General features: G+C 30.4%; 1 protein-coding gene across 4 annotated transcripts in view; it reads right to left on the bottom strand.

Annotated features, from left to right (window-relative positions):
* The window catches only part of LOC108903663, a 68183-nt gene that overhangs the window by 8631 nt on the left and 39910 nt on the right, over positions 1-19642 (bottom strand). For all 4 annotated transcript variants that reach the window (XM_018705914.2, XM_018705913.2, XM_018705911.2 and 1 more), the window contains exons 3-5: positions 11418-11561; positions 8861-9268; positions 7617-7838 (exon numbers count right to left, since the gene is read on the bottom strand). In XM_018705914.2, the coding sequence (XP_018561430.1) occupies positions 7617-7838; positions 8861-9268; positions 11418-11561 (774 nt within the window). The remainder of the gene's footprint in view (positions 1-7616; positions 7839-8860; positions 9269-11417; positions 11562-19642) is intronic.

Raw genomic sequence — 19642 nt, 5'->3', positions numbered from 1 at the left:
AATGCTATGCAAAAATAGAGAATGAAAAATTAAAAAATATAAAATATTACAAACATCATTTATGAATATTATATTCTCGCTATGGATTCTTTATACTGTTTGGTTAAAAATCACAATAAATATAAATGCAAATGTAAATGTACAGGGTCACCATAGTGTGTCTGTACTGAAAGAGGACCATGATTAATTGTTATTCTTTTAGAATTAAGACACTAATTATACCAACTGATGCAATGATTTAATTTATTTCAGAACTAAATTAAAAAGAAATTCTAAAAATCTTATTACATAATTAAATTTTAACGAAAGTGATATAATTTTTCCAACGCTGACATGATGACATCACCTGACATGTGCAAGCATCACTTTAAATGCTGAATCTTACATACCAAATACAAAAAAATACATATCCTTTATTTAGAAACAGCAGCTCCTTAATATCAGAATTTTAGAAAGTTGGTTGTTTACAGATTATTTGTTAAAATTTATTGTTAATTAAATCACCTCTATAATCAGTATTTCTCCTAATATAAAAAAATAATTTAATCTGCTTATTTAGGTTACTAAAAGAGAAACTCTGGGAAAATTTAAAAAAATCTGTATTCTTTCAGGGGAGCTTAAAGGTTAGGTACAATAAGAGCGCACTTAACTTTTAACGTTGCAAGAAAATTTTCACGGTGAACTGTGTTGCATATTGTTCGCCTTGACGAAGGTTGTATATTTAGAGGAAGTATGATGGCTAACAATAGGTGCAATTTCGATGTGTTAACATTTGCTTTTGGCCAGTAGAGAAAGTGTACGTAATATGATCATGGATGGTTATCTTCAGGCATGCATAAAAATTAAACTTTTGATTTGGAAACATTTTAAAGAATGCTTCTAATGCTTCAAATTTATTTTATTAGCACATAGTGCGCCATTTTACGAAAAAACTCAAGGGGTACAAAAGTTTTTATTAAAATTTACTAAAGTACCATGAAAGAATTACGTCATTCAAAGTTTGAAGTCTTCGTCTTCTATTATTCTTAACGAACTAACTAAAACTGTAAATTATGTCCAATCTATGATGATATTTAGTAACTGGAGTTACTCCTTTGTTATTTATTTTGGCTAAGAAAAAAAATAAAGTAAGTTCTTTCTTGGTGTCGAACAACTGTAACCCTATGTAAATCATCTCTAACTAATTTTTCTCAGAAGTTGGTCTGACTGATAGAAACTTTTGATGATACTTTTCAATATAACTGATATTTGACCTTTAAAAGTGACATGTGGTTATATTCCTTCTGTGGTAAACCATTTTATCTTCGTGTTGGAAACTATTATTAACATTTTATCTCTATTTTTAAGAATCAAAGACTTACATTTCTATTGGAAACGTGTGTTGGTGCAAACTGATAGATTTGATCAAAGTTGAAGATCTTTGTATACGGTTCAATACTCGACACAACATTACTTTAGGTGTTTGCTGTTATGTTAAACGATGCAAGCTTACGTTTTTTTCATTCTCTTTTTTTTTGCAAGCACGTCAGAGACCTGGTTACTTCCAGACACATACCAAAACCTGAAAGAGAACGCGTGCAAGAAATGTGCAGGTGTGGGGAGAGCTGGAGATCAGTCTGTGTTGGTGGTACCTTTGCAGAAGGGGCTGCGTGTGCTGAAGGATCTGCAGCAAAAGGTGTAGCCGATACCGTATGGGAAGACTCCGCGGTGGCAGTCAAGCCCCAGCCTAAGTTCTCAGTACCGGCGACCATCCTGTAGACGGTGCCCACTGTACGGGCCGCTCGATCAGCTGTATTCTAAAAGCTTATTTTAAACACTGCTTCACTCTGAGGGCAAATGCGCTTCTTGAGAATTTTTTAAGTCAACAGACATTCTGTCTAACAAAAATAAGTTTTATAAAGTCCAAATTCGGTACCATCGGTATTGACGTCTTTATTATTACAAATCATAGAGATGTATTCTAGAAATACTAAAATTGACGCATTTTTTTCATACTATAACTAACAAAATAAAAAATATGTTTTGACATTCCTGACCTACGTAATGCCCTTTTTTGTATCAGCATCCTTAAATCTTTTAATAAGAATCACTATTATTTACTTTAATTATAAAACTATATAGAAGTTACGTTGTCCACATTTACTAACAATTTATCAATATGAAGGACTCTTATTTCATTACCTAGGTACTTTTTTATGCAATAAAATTATTGCACTAAAATTATCGATGAAACAATTTATTTTTTGTTAATACTATAGATATTGCTGTATACTGTTTTGGTCAATGTAGGATTTTAAACAAAATCTGTAGGTGGATAGAAAGTTAAGAAGCCAATTTGGAACAAAAACCTTGATTTTGATATGATTGATATTATGACAGAATTCCTATCTTTTCCATTGCTAAACTTAAACCATCCTAAACAATATCTACAGGAAGTCTGCCACAACATTGACATGCACTTTTCTGCAATATTTTTTAATTTTTGAGCCATTTTTGACAGACCGACATTTTTTTTAATAGGATGCTCTATAGTTTATAGTATAAATAGATAACCCTTCTAAAGACGTTCAGCGATATAAGGTTATACCTACTGTTTTTTCATAGTCTTTAAAAAATGGAGGAATTAAATGAATACAATAATTTAGTACTACTTTTTATTTTATTACAGCAAATGTTCAAAGTGGCCTCCATTAACCATTGCACAATGCCCAATTTGGTGTTCAAAGTTATCAGTTACATTTTGAATAACATTTGGTGTTATGTTTCGAACTTCTCTGATACGATTTTTCAATCCTTCGATAGTGTCCGGTCTGTTCACACTTTAGTTTTTAGATAAAAAAATCTAGTGGGGTTAAGTCAGGGGAGCGTGGTGGCCATTCAAGCGGCCCTCTTCTGCCCATTCATCTATTTAGAAAAACTTCATTAAAGTAATTTCTCACATCGAGGCGAAAATGTGGAGGGACACCATCTTATTGGAACCAGACATCACCAGCAGGCATATCGTACTCATTAGGGTTAGGAAAAATTAATTCCAAGGCTGGAATCAGCTGAAAACGCAAAAAATCCAAATAAATGTCGCCTGTCAAATTGCCAAGGTCCCAGTATGCGATTTCCTACTATTCCAGCCCAAGCATTCACTTTTTCCGGCCATTGTGTATGTTTTTCTTGTATCCAATGCGGATTTTCTGGGCTCCCAAACCCATTTTTGCCTGTTCACGGTTCCGTTTAAGCAAAAAGTTGCTTCGTTAGTGAAAATTATGTGTTTTTCAAGTTGGGTTGTCTTTCAAATAAATTTCTATTTTCCTCGCAAAACTATAATCTTCTGTCTGTGTCATCTACTCATAGTTCTTGTAAGACTTTAACTTTGTAAGGACGCCACTTTTGAGACTTCAGAGTTCTGTGAATTGAGGACTTCGATAAGTTGAAGTTGGCTAAGATAGATCTAATGGATGAATGAGGATTCTCAGTAATGGCGAGCATCACCTTTTGACGGTCATTTTCACTTACCGTTCTTCGCCTTCCTGATCCAAATACATCTTTTATACTTCCGGTTTCTTTAAATTTTTTGGTTATTGTAGCTCGACTAATTCTCTGGTATGGATACTTATGGTGAAATAAGTCACATACCTCCTGTTCACTACAGATTTTATCTCCGCATCCAATTATAATTAAAATTTCAGTTCTGTTTTTTGCTTAAACGGGAAACCATTTTTCAAAATAATTTAACAACTAATGAATTGGAACTAAAACGATTCACATTATACCTAAAGTACTCTGGTGAATTTTATGTGCTTATCAACGTTTTTTTTTTTGAGAACATATTAAAGTAAGTAGAAAAAGATTAAAAAAGAGTAGATTCGTTTTTTAAAGTACAGAACTATGATTGAAATAGTCGTAGTACGACATTTTTTTGACAATTATGACAAAAATGTAGGTATAACTGTAAAATATGGACCGTCCTATTAAAAAAAAAAAAAATTGTCGGAAATGTTATAGGTCTGTCGAACATGGCTCAAAAAAATAGAAAATATTGCAGAAAAGTGACAATTTCTATTTACTAATTGACATGTTTCAGCGATTTTTTAAATTTTGAACTGGAAAAAAATACGAATTTTGTTCCGTCATTTTGGGACACAAATTATAATAAAGACTGACGTTTATATAAATAAATATTTTGGGTTTTCTACTTCCTGTATTTTATACATAATCAGAGTGGACATGAAAAATCTGTACAGAATCAAAATTTTTGTCAGAAAATCTTCAATTAAAAATTCCCAAGAGCACATTATTACCAGTTACGTAATTTTGGATTATATTAACACTAAAGTTTCAAAATGTGGTTACAACATATGTTAAATGTTTAGTTATATGTAGATTAGTTTTTTAGTAATTTATTCATGGAGTATGTTATGTTGTCTGCCATTTTGAAAGAAGCAATATTTTGATGGAAATAAATAAGGAATGTAACGTTTTCTCAACATGTTTATGTTTTTTCTATGTGGAAATGCTCGACGTAAAAAGGGTCTTGATTTGAATGAATAAGCAATAGAGTAATGGCCGTATAATTTGGAGTGTAGAAATTAACGTAACCAAAAGTGGGTTTTAAAATAATGAATTTCAAGTAGATTAACTGGCTTAATATTGGAGCATAGGCGGTGAAAGCCGTCTAAATTCTTTAACTCTGCACTGACCACGTCGTGTGTAAGGCTTATCACACACCGCATGACTAAATACGCCGATAATATGTGATTAAATGTTCAGTGACGACGTTTATCTGCGTTGTATAATAAAACGTGAATATTTGGCGTCTAGCTCTAAATACGAAGCTTAAAGTCTAAAAGCAAAGCTTGTAGTGAAGCGTGAGAATGTTTGTTAATATCTAGTGTGGGAATCTAGTTATAAAGAATATAAAAGTATGAGAATAATTATTTTCCTCTTTTATTGTTCATGATAAATTCTGAATTAGTTTTCGATAGTATAATTTTTGCATTAAGATGTACCATTACTTGGTTGTCCAGTTACTTGGCCACCGAGAAGTCCTGATTTGACCATTACGGACTTTTTCTTTTATGGTTATGATAAGGATTAGCAAATACACAAGGCGCTACGACAATGAAGAATAATTGAGAATAAAAATTTCTATTCCTGACATAACTCAATCTGCTACTCAGAGCGTTTATGAACGAGTGCAGTAGTGTATAAATAGTAATTCGAACATTAGTGATAAAATTTAAATTTACCATTTAATTTCGTTTTGCTTTATCTGTGCTGTTTTTTCGTTGCCCTTGTTATTGTTATGTAAATAAAGGTTGCTGTGATAAAAAGTATTAAAAATAAGAAACAATTCAAATGTTTCAAATGACTACTTGACTTTTTTTTATTAAAATTATAATTATATTCAATATCTTGGTTATTTATTTATAAAACCCCCATAAATTACAAATTAAACATTAATATAAAAAGTATTTCATTTTTCTTCTAATAAGGCCACCATTTAATATGGCGTCCATAACAAAAACAAACGTTAACTACCGTTCAACACAAATTTTTAGAGATATACGTTAATACTGACAAAAATCGATTCCTCTCATCATTTTATATCAGACTACCTACACATTTTTGTCATAAAATTTTGAAAAACAAGGGAAATACGAAAGAAATAATATAAATCGGTTTCATTCGAATATCTTCGGAGCTATTCTGAATTTTCTAAATTTAAAAACAAATCCATGATTGGCATAAAATTCTGCATTTTTGCCTATTTAACTATTTCTGTATCTCTTAAAATAAGAAAGATATGTACCTGAACAATTTAAAAATGTAACCATCTATATTAAATAGATTACGACAAATTTTTATATTTCTCAGTTTTTCACAAGTCACAAATTTTGTCGGGAAGTGTACGAAAAATATTTCCATTAATATTTAAATGATGATGATGATGTTTTTTTTTTACTAATTCGCTACAAAATTTACAACGTCCATTCGTCATAAAATTTTATCTAAACAGTATTTATTTGTTTCTAACAGTATTCGAATTGTATTTATTGTTCTTATTGAAAATTGGCTATAATTTGAAAATATTAAGTTGTTTAACTATTACATCAACTTTAATCTATTGCTCATGCTTAATAATAATAAAGATAAATTCTTAATTGCATGTTAGATAGCAGAAACGTGTATGGATACTCTCTCCTGTATGACTAGCTTTATATTAACAAACTTACTGATGTATTTCACAACTACTTCAGGCCAATATACTTTCAGTTTTACTTAAAACTGGAACTTACGCTAGCTTTCCGTCACCGAATGGTGTCTTGACCACTCGGTGCCGTATTACTGATTTATTTAATTAATTTGATGTGTTCTGATCCACATAAACATGAATTTCCCCAACGATGGTGTAATTTGAGGTTAGGTAACATTATTTACGTGAAAGTGGTTTTTCAAGTAAGGATAATTTTCTACTTCGTATCCCCGCTTATTAATCATTTCATGAGATATAATATATTTTGGAATATTAAAGATTATTTCTTATTACAGTTTTCAACAATTCTTTTTTCATTCTTAATAATGACTTGACTAACTTTTTAGCTACACCACAAGGTGAAAATAGGTTGAATAATAAAATCATAAAAAATCATCTAATATGTGAAAAACCACTCAGTCTCGTAATGATTATTCTACCTACCATTTCCTTCAAATATCATTAGATTCATACCGCCCTATCAGTGTGCTAACAGAGATTTAGAGATTTTCCCAATGTTCCGGTTACTGACGTCATACACGTACAATGAAGCTTCAAATTAAAAATAGAATAAAGTTACCTGTTTGTATTAACTAATTCCTCAATTTTCTTTACAGTGGAAGGAAAGTATTCTATTACAGCTACAGATCATTGAATTACAGTATTTAGAAATAAACATATGAACATAAGGTTTGTGTGCGTAATAAATAATATAAGCTTCAAGCACTTGTGTTTATTAACAATAATACAATAATGGTGATGACATAAAATTTCATGAATGTATGACGTTGACAAGTTTAACAACTAGGTACACAAGGTAATGACAAATGTTACAGATTTTGCTTCAGACAATTATATGTCCTTTAACTAACATTTTACATAAACGACTCAATTTACATACCGTTCTCTCTGCTTCATTTACATAAATAAATGGAATATGGAATATGTGGCGCTGTGGTAAGGTAAGAAAACTTTATAATTTGCAGTGATAATTATCAATAACGGTACATAAATTTTATATTCTAACCGCCAATGAAAAGGATTTTAATTGACAATTTAAAATATATTTATTGAGTTCAAGCTTTACTTACGTGTATAATAAAGCACATTACGTAGAAAACTATTTGTACAATTATTATAAAATATGTATAAAAGAGATAATATAAATTGTAGATAAAAATATATCTACTACGACTAGTAAGTTTTTTATTTAATTCCACACAGAAGAATTTTTTCGAGATATTACTACAATAATTTATACTTTTATTTAGAACACAATTCCAAATTGAATCGGAAATTTCTATCGGCGCGCCGTTTTAAATTTTATGCACTACAGACTCAACGCGGAAACTTTCTCTTCATTGCTTACCCTGATGATATCAAACAAGAAATTTCCAGAGCCACCTGAGGCGTGGCCTTCTACGCTACCGCCGAAAGGTAGGTATCTCTTGTTCCTGTCTTGATCGTCAACGTTTGACAGATCATCTGCTGGTTCCGGCGCCGATTCAGCTCCGTCTTGGTCGTCTTCCGCCTCTCTTGGCACCCTCACATGTCGTTTAGCAATCAAGTTGCTGTCCTCGTTGGCAGGTGACTGTAACAAAAGATATGGATCAGTTTCTGGTTCTTGCGTAATCTTAACCAAAACACTGTCTACATTCTCCTAAAGAAATCTGCTGATGTTAGATGATATTTTGATTATTAAAAGGCAACAATTTTTACCTTTTCCTTGTTGTGTTTATAAAGTAAAATAGAGCGAATTGTTTATTATATTTAAGATTTGTGTAGTGCTAATGTTTTGGTTAAGGATATGATTCACACATAGTTATAAAACGATGTAAACATGCCAATTACATAACAGGAAAGCAAAAAATATTAATAGTTTTACAGAGTATAGAAGAAGTTGTTAATAACTTATGTTAAAAGTTACCCAGAAATAATGGTGCAAAGATTCAGCTCATCTTCAAATTTGCACAATTTTTATGGGTAACTACATATTGAAGCTAACATTAAGTTACGTCTTCGTTAAGTCCAAACGAGATGTAGAAACTAACACTACGGGAAAATGTCCCTTTGTATACAAAAGAGGACTGTAGGGTCTCCATTTTCTCAAGAAACCTAGATGGGTCTCGTTGGTATACAGACGAGATATCTTGTATGTAGATGCAGAGTGTTATGTTTGTTAAAAACTTAGAGTGGGTACTCTTAAAAGTGATTATTTTTATTAGTTTTTTATCTGACATATGTACAAAATCTGTAAGAATATGTCTTCAGTTTCTTTAAATCTTCAAAGCGAAAATATTGTTGATATTTTTTCGTCAAATGTTAAAAAACAATAAAATGAAGAAGAACAATTGACGATTGACAATTTTGGTTGAATATAATAAAAGTAATATTGTTTCTCTGACTTAAATAGAAAATAAATATCAGACCATGAAAATGAAAGATGGGAAATGTTAGAATAATGAAAAAATGCAACGTTTTTAAATGATGTATGCAGGATAATTTACTGTAATTAATCACTTTTAAATTGTACACAATTTTCTCTTGCGAGTATTAAAGCAAGATACACACAAATTCTACCCGCAAATTCTAGTCAAATTTAGTAAATCTCACAGTGTACAGTGTGGTTGGTTTATCGGTCTCGTCAGTATTATCACTTTTTGGTGTAGTTGCACCGTCTAAATCGCCTGCATCTTCTAAATTTGAGGTTGTGGTGGTCTCGGAATCAGAACTACTTCCTCTACTTAAAACTAGAGGTTCAGAATTCTTCTCAGCTTCAGTGGTGCTTTGACCTCCGCTTCTGCCCAATAATTCGGCGTTGAAAGTGTCAGAAGAATCATCGTCGCTGGTATCGTCATTTTCGTCTTCGTCTTCGTCTGGTGGGTACGTTGGAAGCACTACATTGACACGTTGTCCTCCTCCCCCGCTACTTCCACCTCCAAGGCCGCCGCTCCGAAGGATTGCTGAACCAAATACTCTAAAGGCTGTGCTAGTGACGTTTTGTATTACATTGTCCAGGACCTATAAGTGAATTGGTGTTTAAAATGTGTAAACAGGATATATTCGGTGCAAAACTGCACCATTTTTACGTTTTAGAATAATTGTATTGCGCTAGTTCTTGATAATTTTACTATTACTTTTAAACACAGCAAGTTGGGTTAAAATGGGTCAGTTGACGATGGGTGAATTGACGATGGGTAATATAATCAAATAAAAAGTTATAATTGATGTTTCTGTCAGATTATGTTTACAATCTAAATTTTTATATTAAGATTAAAATTTTAGTTTTAAATATCTTCACTTTCTTCTGCCTGAGCTATTAAAAAAAGGAAAATATCAATTGCTCTGAGGCGTCTTGTAAATAAATAAAAAGTGTTGGTTAAACAACTACACAGAATAATTGATGTCGAACATATACAGACTGTTTATAAAATTGAAGTTTCTAATAAAGTTTAAACTTATTGGGAACCTCTGGAGTCGTTCCCAACTTACATACTACATAAAAAGAGGTAAATAGTCGCGAGTATAATTGCTGCATTTTAGCGAGTAAGTACGATTACGGTGTGTGCGATTGATATCCGGTGAACGTAGACAAAACGCTGTAGCTACAAAATGAACGTATGCGAATGGTTTTCTGTTTCACCATGTACCACGTGCTGGTAATATTTGCTGTTGGGGAACGAAGCACCTTTCGACGTAAGTGAAATGTAATATTTATATAAAATGGATCCCTATCTTATTACTCTAGTAGTGTAACACTATATTAAGATATAAGATTGGTAAGCAAGTGCTTTATAACAGAATAAGTTGATAATTACTCTGGACTGAAGATGCATCGCGACAACTGCAGGATATTTTTGTAAATGTGTGTGAGTAATTAATATGGGCTTGTTTGTATGTTAATAAAAGGGATGGTAACGTCGAACATTTACTGTGTGTATCATGTGATGTATTATATGTGTCATTCCTTCTCATCTTCAGCAGTTCCCAATAAGTTCGTACTTTGTTGTTAGGTAAAGTGAATCAGTATTCAATTATTTTTCTTTAAAAATGATTCCAAAATAGAAACATCCTAAACAATTAACTGGAAACTGTGAAGAATTTATTTAAACAAAGGTTGCAGTTTTTTTATCAGATTTATAGTAGAACAGTTAACAGAATGGTGGTCATACTATGACAAACACTTTTTATTGTCAGAAAAAGTTAACTGTAGAACGCATTAAAAACGGTAATTTGGTTCACAATCATAGCTTCTGTAAAAGTTTTTTTTTAATTGTAGTAAGTATACGTATATCGCGATTGGTGTCTTATTACGCTATGCAAGCGAAACCTATTAAGTTGGAAATTACCTCAACATGACTTTTACTTCGTTATGTTTTATTCGACAAGCACGTGCTATATTAAGGTTAATGACTGACATTATTTTAATGTCAGTAACATGGTGCAAATTGTTAAAAAATTACGAAAAAATAAGAATTTTGTAATAATCTTGTCAATGTAAGATACGGTTAATACAAACAAAATTCCTGTTATGAAATATAATTAATTAAGGGTGCATTCAGTTAAAAATTAATCCTCAACAAATTTTTACTTATTTTTAAATTTAAGGAAATAAAATTGTCGTTAAATATTATTTATACAGATGCTTAAGAATTTGTGACAAAAACAAAATAAAAAGCCTATAGTTTGTAGTAATTTTTTCTTTTTTATATTGGCACCATACAATCATGCACATGCTTACTTCCGGTTACTTTAAGGAAGTAACATTAATGAAATAAAATGAAGGAAATAATCCCTGAGTGATTTTATAGCAAAAACTTAAAGATGATAATAAATTTGCTGACTGAACACATCTTGAGTTGTATAAAATGTTAAGTAAATTCAAATAATATTGCACCCTAATAAAAAATAGTTATTATTTCACCTACTGTAAATAATTGATGAAAAAGTCAATACATTAGAAAATTCAAAAACACTTATTTAACAAGTTTCAGCAGACTGGATTGTATAAATTGTAAATTTGACATATACTACTTAGGGCTTACTTGATCGAAATACATTTAGACCAACCTTCTATTAAAATGAAAAAAGTTGTAACAAATAAAACCCATTCAAACAAATGCCTAAGCCAGACTAGAACAGCAAGTATTTCTGGCAAGTTGATAATTACCTGTGACAAAGGTGGACAGAAAACTCCAACTAATTTAACAAAACTGTTCACTCCTCTCAACAGACCCGGCAAATCAATAGTAGATAATATATTCGTTAAACCACCTATGCCCCCTCCACTAGCGTTTGAACTGGTTCCTCCTAGCTGTTTAAATACAAACATGAATATAAAACAATAACAATAAAACAAATTTATAATTAAAGTTGTTATTAAAACTAGTAACAATACTATATGTATCTAATAATTGTTAAATAAATTATATCTACTCAACATTTTAACAGATACCTACATAAATATTCAGTTAATAGACAGTAATAAAGCATAAATAATTGAAAAGGACGGTGTGTATATATATAACCATCAATATAAATTTTGACTGAAAAAATATTAAAAAATATATTTTAAGGCCAACTATATGTATGTTACGCTGTTTTCCAATCTAGACATGTACTACTTTGTTAGTAATGTTATACTGAACACGAATTACAGATCTACATAGTTACATACGTAAGTATTATTACACTATACTCTAATTATACTTATTAGAACAAAATTTACTTAGATCTAAATGAACATGATTATAAATTCTACATAACACAACAGCAGTCTATATATTCGAGAATAACTTATAAAAGTGTTAGGAAAACAAAAATGAAAATATTTCTTTGCGTTATACAATTGTATAGTATAGAAAAATTACAAGAAATTTTATAATTGGTTATAAACATATAATAATTATTACAATAATTAAACGGTTCAATTAAATTATTAAAGTGAAAGTATGAATACAATAAATATAATATTTCTTAATAGCTCTATTTAAGATCATGAAAGATAATGTTATTATATGTAGATATTACTGTATCTACACTATTGGAAAGAATTAAAGGAACGGAACATTTTCATAATATTTTAGTGATTTTGGAAAGGCTGTATCACAGTGAAAAATGGTCGTATCGAGATCTTTAGACAAATAATTTTTTGAGCTACGATTATCGAGCAATCAAATACCTCGAGAAAAAATTTTCTAATTTTTTTAGGACTGTCTATGGACATTGGACAGTTTTTTCGAATTCTATCAATCAGATAGTTTAGATATTTATTCCGCTTCAATTTGATTTTTGAAAGGTCTCTGTGCGGTTATTGGTTGCCGAGATACCGATGGTTGAATGAAAAATAACACTTTTGAATTTAATCATCGATATATCTGCATGAAATTATTGCACATTAAATCCAAGGGCAATTTTGAAAACTTGAAGAAATTCTCTAGCAGGACCTGTCATAGTTTTCGAAAAATCAATGCCAAGTATAATATTGGACTGACAAGCTCTACCGTTTATACAGTAACTATGATCAGTGTCATCTTTAGAAGTCTAAATGGTTCCAATTGTCAACGTTGACGTCGCAGAGAATCTTGTTTCACAGATTTGAGATTATCTTTGAAAAAATCCTAAATGTCAATTACAACCTTGATTTACAGCCACTGTAACACTGATGTGAAGTAATTCCAATAAAATTCCAGTAACCCATAAGAAAATGCATTTAAATATTTGACAGTTACTCAGACGCTGCAGAAACGTCTTATGTTAAAGGTTTCTTCCAAAAATACTACTCGTAAAATCATTGACAAAAAAACTTGACTTCTTTAGCCTTAGAAAGTTTAATTCTACTTTTTTTAATAAAAATATTCTTAATGACGACATAAATGTATACGAGTCAGTTAAACCGCCATGAGAAACTCATCAGTAAAGATGGAATTGAATATTCTGAAAAAATTAATATTTTAAACACATGTTTAGACAAACTTTTGAAGCAAAATGTGTTCCCTGATATAAGACAACAAAACAATCAGCAGTAATTTTTGCTTAACGAAGTTACCGGAAAAGTTACTCGAATTGTTTTCTGGTGTGCAAGTCCGCCGTAGTATATGCTTGTGCCGCTGGATGCTTCTTGCAGGGAAGTGAGTCGTAGTGCCACGTGACAATTATTTTTATTAGGCCTCCTCTCTCTTGTTCGTGAATTTTGGATTTTGGAAAAATTGGAACAACGTGCGACTGCGGAATTCTGCTATTTGTTGGAGAATTTCGACATCTTTGATTAGTTTGTTGTGAGGATACTGCATGATGAAAAACTGTGTTTCATTTCGAATCCTTGAAGGATCATAGAGGTTTAGGTGTCGTTTAGGAACAATTTTACTTTTGATTTTTTATTTATTTTAATGAGAGGAATTTGTCCTAGAAGACTGATGCAACATCGTTGTTACACTCTGTATAATATAAGTACAGGGTGTTTGGAAAAATTGGTACAAAATTTAAGGAGGTGAAGGTAAAACCAAAAGTTGTAAAAAAAGTTGCTATAAACATTGGACCTCCGGATCACCGTTACTGAGATATGGTCCTTCAAAGGAGTCTTTCTTTCTGATTAAGATAATGGAATGAAAATTGTAGGTAATATCATACCATAAGGGTCTTAAGTTTCATCAAAATCGGTTATAAATAAGGATAGTTTTCTAACTAGGTACCCTTAACAGAAATTTTTCGAATTGTTTTTATTTCTTTGAATTATCAAGCAAATAATATTATTTTTTAATGAGTTACACTTTTTTGAAGAAAAAATGTCCCTACTTTTTTATCGAATTCTGCGTAGTTTAGTCAGAAATAATGATTTTTTAAATAATATATGGATCAGAACAGTAACTTTTTTTAACATTTTCACATTCTAGGCATCTTTCATGGTGACAGTTTTGTTCTAATGATACTAATGATTATCATTATCGCGTGCTATTGTTTAAATTCTTCCGTTTCTTTATCTTCTTAATTGTAAAACTTGTGCTTGACTGCATTTTACTCTAATTTTTTACAACCATGAACCATCATGAATAGAGGCTCTTCTTACACTCGCAGTAGGATTACGTAAAAAAATCCTAAAATTACTTCGTCTAAATCATGCCTACGCCTCCTTGGACGACCACATTCACGATATCTTGGAGTTAGGGCTCCTATTTCCATCATTCTTGCATGAATTTTCCCAAGAAATCTTCCAGAAGGTTGCCTTCTATCAGGGAAACGTTGCCGATACTCTTTCTGAGCCGCCAGGCTATTTTCATTACAGAAACCATAAATAAAATGCATATCGGCATATTCACGGTTAGTAAAACCATGAGGGTTCATATGGTTGCAAAAAAATCGAATGAAGTGCAGAGTCAAGCACGAAGATCACAACTAAGAAACGTAAGAATGTAAATGATAGCACGCGAAAGTGACAATCATTAAAAAAGTTACTGTTCTGAGCCATACATTATTTAAAAACAATTATTTCTGACTAAACTACGTAGAATTCGAAAAAAAAGTAGGGACTCTTTTTTCAAAAATGTCAAAGGAATAAAAAAAATTCGAAAACTTTCTGTTAAGGGTAGTTAGAAAACTATTCATATTTATAACCGATTTTGATGAAACTTAAGATACTTAAATACCCTTATGGTATGATTATTACCTATAATTTTCATTCCATTATTTCAATCAGAAAGAAAGTTATTTTAAAAAATATCCAAATGATAAGACTCCTTTGGCGGGCCATTTTACTACCTTTGGCTCTACTTTCACCACCTTAAATTTTGTACCAACTTTTCCAAACACCCTGTATATTAAATGTAATGTAAGACCTGTATAATTATTTATACAAATTAATAATTCCTATCTAAAACCTGTTACCATAGATATTGCTTAATTTATTTTAAATTTTCACTAATGCAAATATATGCAAACTCAAGCTGGTTATGGTGCAACGTGAGCTTAGCCAGTCTGACGAAGGATGGCGAAGACGTTAGCAGATGTCCAAGGTTGCAAGAAAGTGAGGAGAAAGTGGCGTCGGAAAGAATTCGAATATAACGAGTCACTGGAATGACACGGTTATTAGTTATTTCTGAATATTATATAAGTATGCTTATACACGGATGTCTGCAGTTTTGAAGGTAATATTAACAACGAATTTAACGACAAAAATAAGGAAATATTGTTATGGCCAGCTGACAGGTTTATTACATATTTATGTCGCTACAAAATGTGGAAAAAGTATTACGTAGGTCTAGAATAGAAAATAAGCAATAAATTGCTCATAGAGTAAAGAACGGTATTATGGAATAGTCAGGACCTTGAGGGATACCACATTTGAGAGAAAAATAGTAATTGCGTAATACAATTTGTTTTTTATTCTACAATGCAATGGATTTATGAGGGCTTCTAAAGCAACAATCAGTTGATGTCAAAAGTTTTGGTTCGTGCCTTCTTATTCTTCAGCTGTTGATGTTTTAAATAAATGTCTCTCTTTAGAAGCGTAAGTAAAAATGTGTAAAATTATATTAGCGTGATCTCTATAGTAGGTAATGTAGGAGCTTCCTTATTTTCCAAATAAAAAAAGTAACTGCTAATAAGGAATAACATAATTTTATGATATATAACTTTCCAATGTGGAACAGAATTCCACATTACTTCCTATCATTCTAATACTCATTTTTTAAGCCTATGTGAGTTACGTATTATTTAGTTGACTTCATATAACGTTGATTTAGGTATTAAGGCCCAAATTCATAGATCATATCTCATACTAAACTATTCGTATTCATAAACAATTCTACTTCAATGCGTCGCACTCAAATCGCCCTCACAAACGAGTGTTATGTTAATGACATATTAGTGATGTCTTATATGTTCCTAATTTATTAATTTTGTGGTTTCATAATACTCTAGCTGTATATTTTACAAATAATTATGTTCAGGTATTCAGTAAAGGATATTCTGTACATGAACGATATATAAATTATAATTATTTTGTAGAAATTAGTTATGTTACATACCTCATAAACGATTGTTTGTCCACTCATTCTACTCTGTATGAAGTACATAGCAGGGAAAATGAACTAAATATTATTATTATTATTTGGGATATCATGGTTTATATGAGGATCGTTTTTAGCTAGATAATTAATTACACCTTTTGATTTTCATTATTTATTATTTAAATGTAATTTATTATGTATATATTTTCAACGTGTTATTCAAATTCAAAATAAAGAAATACTGTGACATTAGGTTACCACTGACGATATATTTTTGGTAATATTTCAGTAGCCAACTGTCCCCTTATCTAGTAATTTGTGGTTTGATGCTCACACACATTTCACACATTTTTGAATACCAGAATTGAGAATCAGATGAGGGCACCCAAAGTTGAGTGAAGCATATGTGATATGAGTGGAAGGTTAGTATAGATTTAGTCTCTGAATCCTGGGTATCAATAACATATTTAATATATTATATTATTTTTTTATATTCTGTATTTGACAACAACTTAAGAATTCCATTATATTCTACAATTTACAGATGACATTAAAAATGAACGTTGTATTTTTTTTAACAGTAAAAAAATGCCTAACACTGATTTAATAAATCATATAGATTTTCAGTCGCGAAATATTTTGTTGTACTGAATAAATATTCAAATTTGTTTTGAATTGATCAACAGCATATTTTTTATTCTTATGTTAAACGTTTGGCAGAACTGGAATAATAAATTGATGTGTTTAGAATTACTTTGGGAAACATCCCTCTTAAAAAATACTACTAAAAACCTTTTACAGTATTACTTTATATTATTCTAAAGCATTTTTTTGGTTTAATTTCTTAATAAAACCTTTAATAAATAAAAAAAATTAAGCACAGGTGAATGTATACAGAAAATATTCACCTTTTTTCGAACTATATTTCAAAAATTATAAAAGTAATAAAAACTGGTTATTTTAAGATATCAATATTGACTTTTATAATTGAAAAATCTCAAATATTTCTTACAATGTTATAAAACTAGAAATCTACCTGCAGTATTTAATATATTTTATTTTACTTGGACGCTAATCCATTCAACACTTCCCATTAGATGACATTTAGATTATTAAGAAAATTAACAATGTTTCGTTTAAAAATTAATTTAAATTAGAAATCATTTATTCTCGAAATTAATTTATCTGCATTTTCAAAAGAAATTATCTTCCTTACCTATATATCCTATTATGCAAGAAAGAACATCAAATATGCTTAGGGGGTCATTAATTGGCTTGTCTACGTTATGATGAGTTATTTTTATTGAATTCTCTCGAGTAGTGAAAATTCATTGATTTATATGTATATTGGACTTAAAAATATATATTAGCTCTCACAAGTTTCCACTTAAATTAAGATAAATCAAACAAATTAGTCAAGCAATGTTCTTCAACATCAGACATTCAAGTATGCAAAAGCTATTCAACCTCACAGACAATAAACAAAAAGGTATCTTTGTAACAACTGTTTTTTACGTGATCCAACTTTGTCAAAGATGAAAACAAGAATATAAGATATTTCTTTTAACGATTACATTATTCGAGTTTTCAAAACAGTGGCAAACATTCAAAGAGACCCATGACACCCTTTTCTATATTATTTTAAATATTTTAATCACAGGAGAGAGCAAATTTCTAATTACTGTAGACAAAAAATTAGTTCAATTATTTATAGACGTTTGAATTTAACAGTAATGACACAAGCTAAATTTACCTACTATAAAAATACACGGTTTGAAAAACATATAATTTAATTAAATTTAATTAAATAAATGTTTTGGCATAACTTTTTTATAATCAAAATAATATATATAATTTGTTTTATTGCACAATGGAAAGAAACGTTGAATAAATTATTTTTGACCATAATTTAGTGTTTTTGAAAGGTGTAAGTGGGTTATTTTATGAATATGCTAATCCTTAAAGGAATTAAATATTGCACACATAAAGTTTTGAAATGTTTCAACACTGGTATTCAAAGGTTTTTTTTGTAGATAACGATTTCTTAACTTTCGTCTTTGAATTTGGAAAAAGTTTCTCGTTCCTTTGGAAAACCCATGAAAACTTATTCATTTCTTTAAGAACTGAGTAATAGTGTTCTTCTACATGCTAGAAAGGAAACATTACCCGCCGATTAATTCCTGCTTACAACTGCAGACGTAGTTTATTTACAACACAGAGGAATGCCATTTTCCACAAAGAGATTGTGCAGTCTTGAGACATATATGTTGGAACGCCTCTTAACATTCTTTATTTTCTGCCTTTTTATGAAGACGTATTAAAGTCGAGGACAAAATTGCAAGTTAAAAAAATATTAAAATGAAACGAATGATGAAGAATGTCTAACTCACAAATACTAAACACTTTTGGTACAAGATGCTTGAATTCAAACTTATTACCCAGTTTAATGTTTTCCTAGATTATGGTAATATGAAGATATACATAGTTTCTCATGCTTGTTTCTTTCATTTTAGTCAGTGATCACTTCGGACAGAGATCAGTGCGAACTTCAGCCACGAAGTATTAGGTAATTAATATATTTCTGTGTTTTAAGAATTGCTTTTAAAAGTTGGCTTTAACAGACAAAACAAATTTGTACTCGTACTTGTTTTAAAAGATATTAAATTATAAAATCATAAAAATTTGCTTCTCAAGAAAATGTCATCCATTATAAAACTTTCTCTTTTGTTTTTAAACTCTTAATATGTTATTATCTTTTTGACTTTATGTGTAAGAGAAGGAAATTCAGATTTTTAAAAAATTTAAGAATAACTAAAAGTTCACTAATAGCTGTTTTAGGTACATTGCGAATTTATTCATGAAGTTGCTTCGTGAAGAAAGGCAAGAAAGACCAAATCTGCTGCCAAATATCTTCATAAATTTGTTCATGAAGTTCCTCACGAATTAAAACATGTTCTAATTTCTGTGAATTTCTTCGTGATGTTCAGAAGTACCAACCCAACAAATCTTCAGCTTCAAATATGTTGCTTACAAAAACTAATATTTATAAACAGTGTCAAAACGGTACCGCTGTTGTATTATTACATATCTATATGTAGAAAGGTAAGACATTTTTTTAAATGAAATTTGATTTGCTACTTTGATTTGTTGGTAGAACTGATTTATGTGTCAAAGAAATTCAGGAAGTCTGTAGTAGTGTAAAACTAAACAATTTATGAATAAATTCTTGAATTAATTCATGAAGAACTTCGTGAATTTATTGATGAATAAATTGCCATTGTAAAACTGCTATAAGGGATATCAGCAATTTGAAGGTTTGACCACAAATACATACAAAGTTTCAGATGTTTTGTGAAAAAGTTAAATTACGCCAGAAACTGATTCACAACTG

Source organism: Anoplophora glabripennis, unplaced genomic scaffold (genome assembly GCF_000390285.2).
Source record: "Anoplophora glabripennis isolate ALB-LARVAE unplaced genomic scaffold, Agla_2.0 scaffold56, whole genome shotgun sequence".
Taxonomy (NCBI): Eukaryota; Metazoa; Arthropoda; class Insecta; order Coleoptera; family Cerambycidae; genus Anoplophora; species Anoplophora glabripennis.
This window is presented reverse-complemented; position numbering and strand designations above follow the sequence as displayed.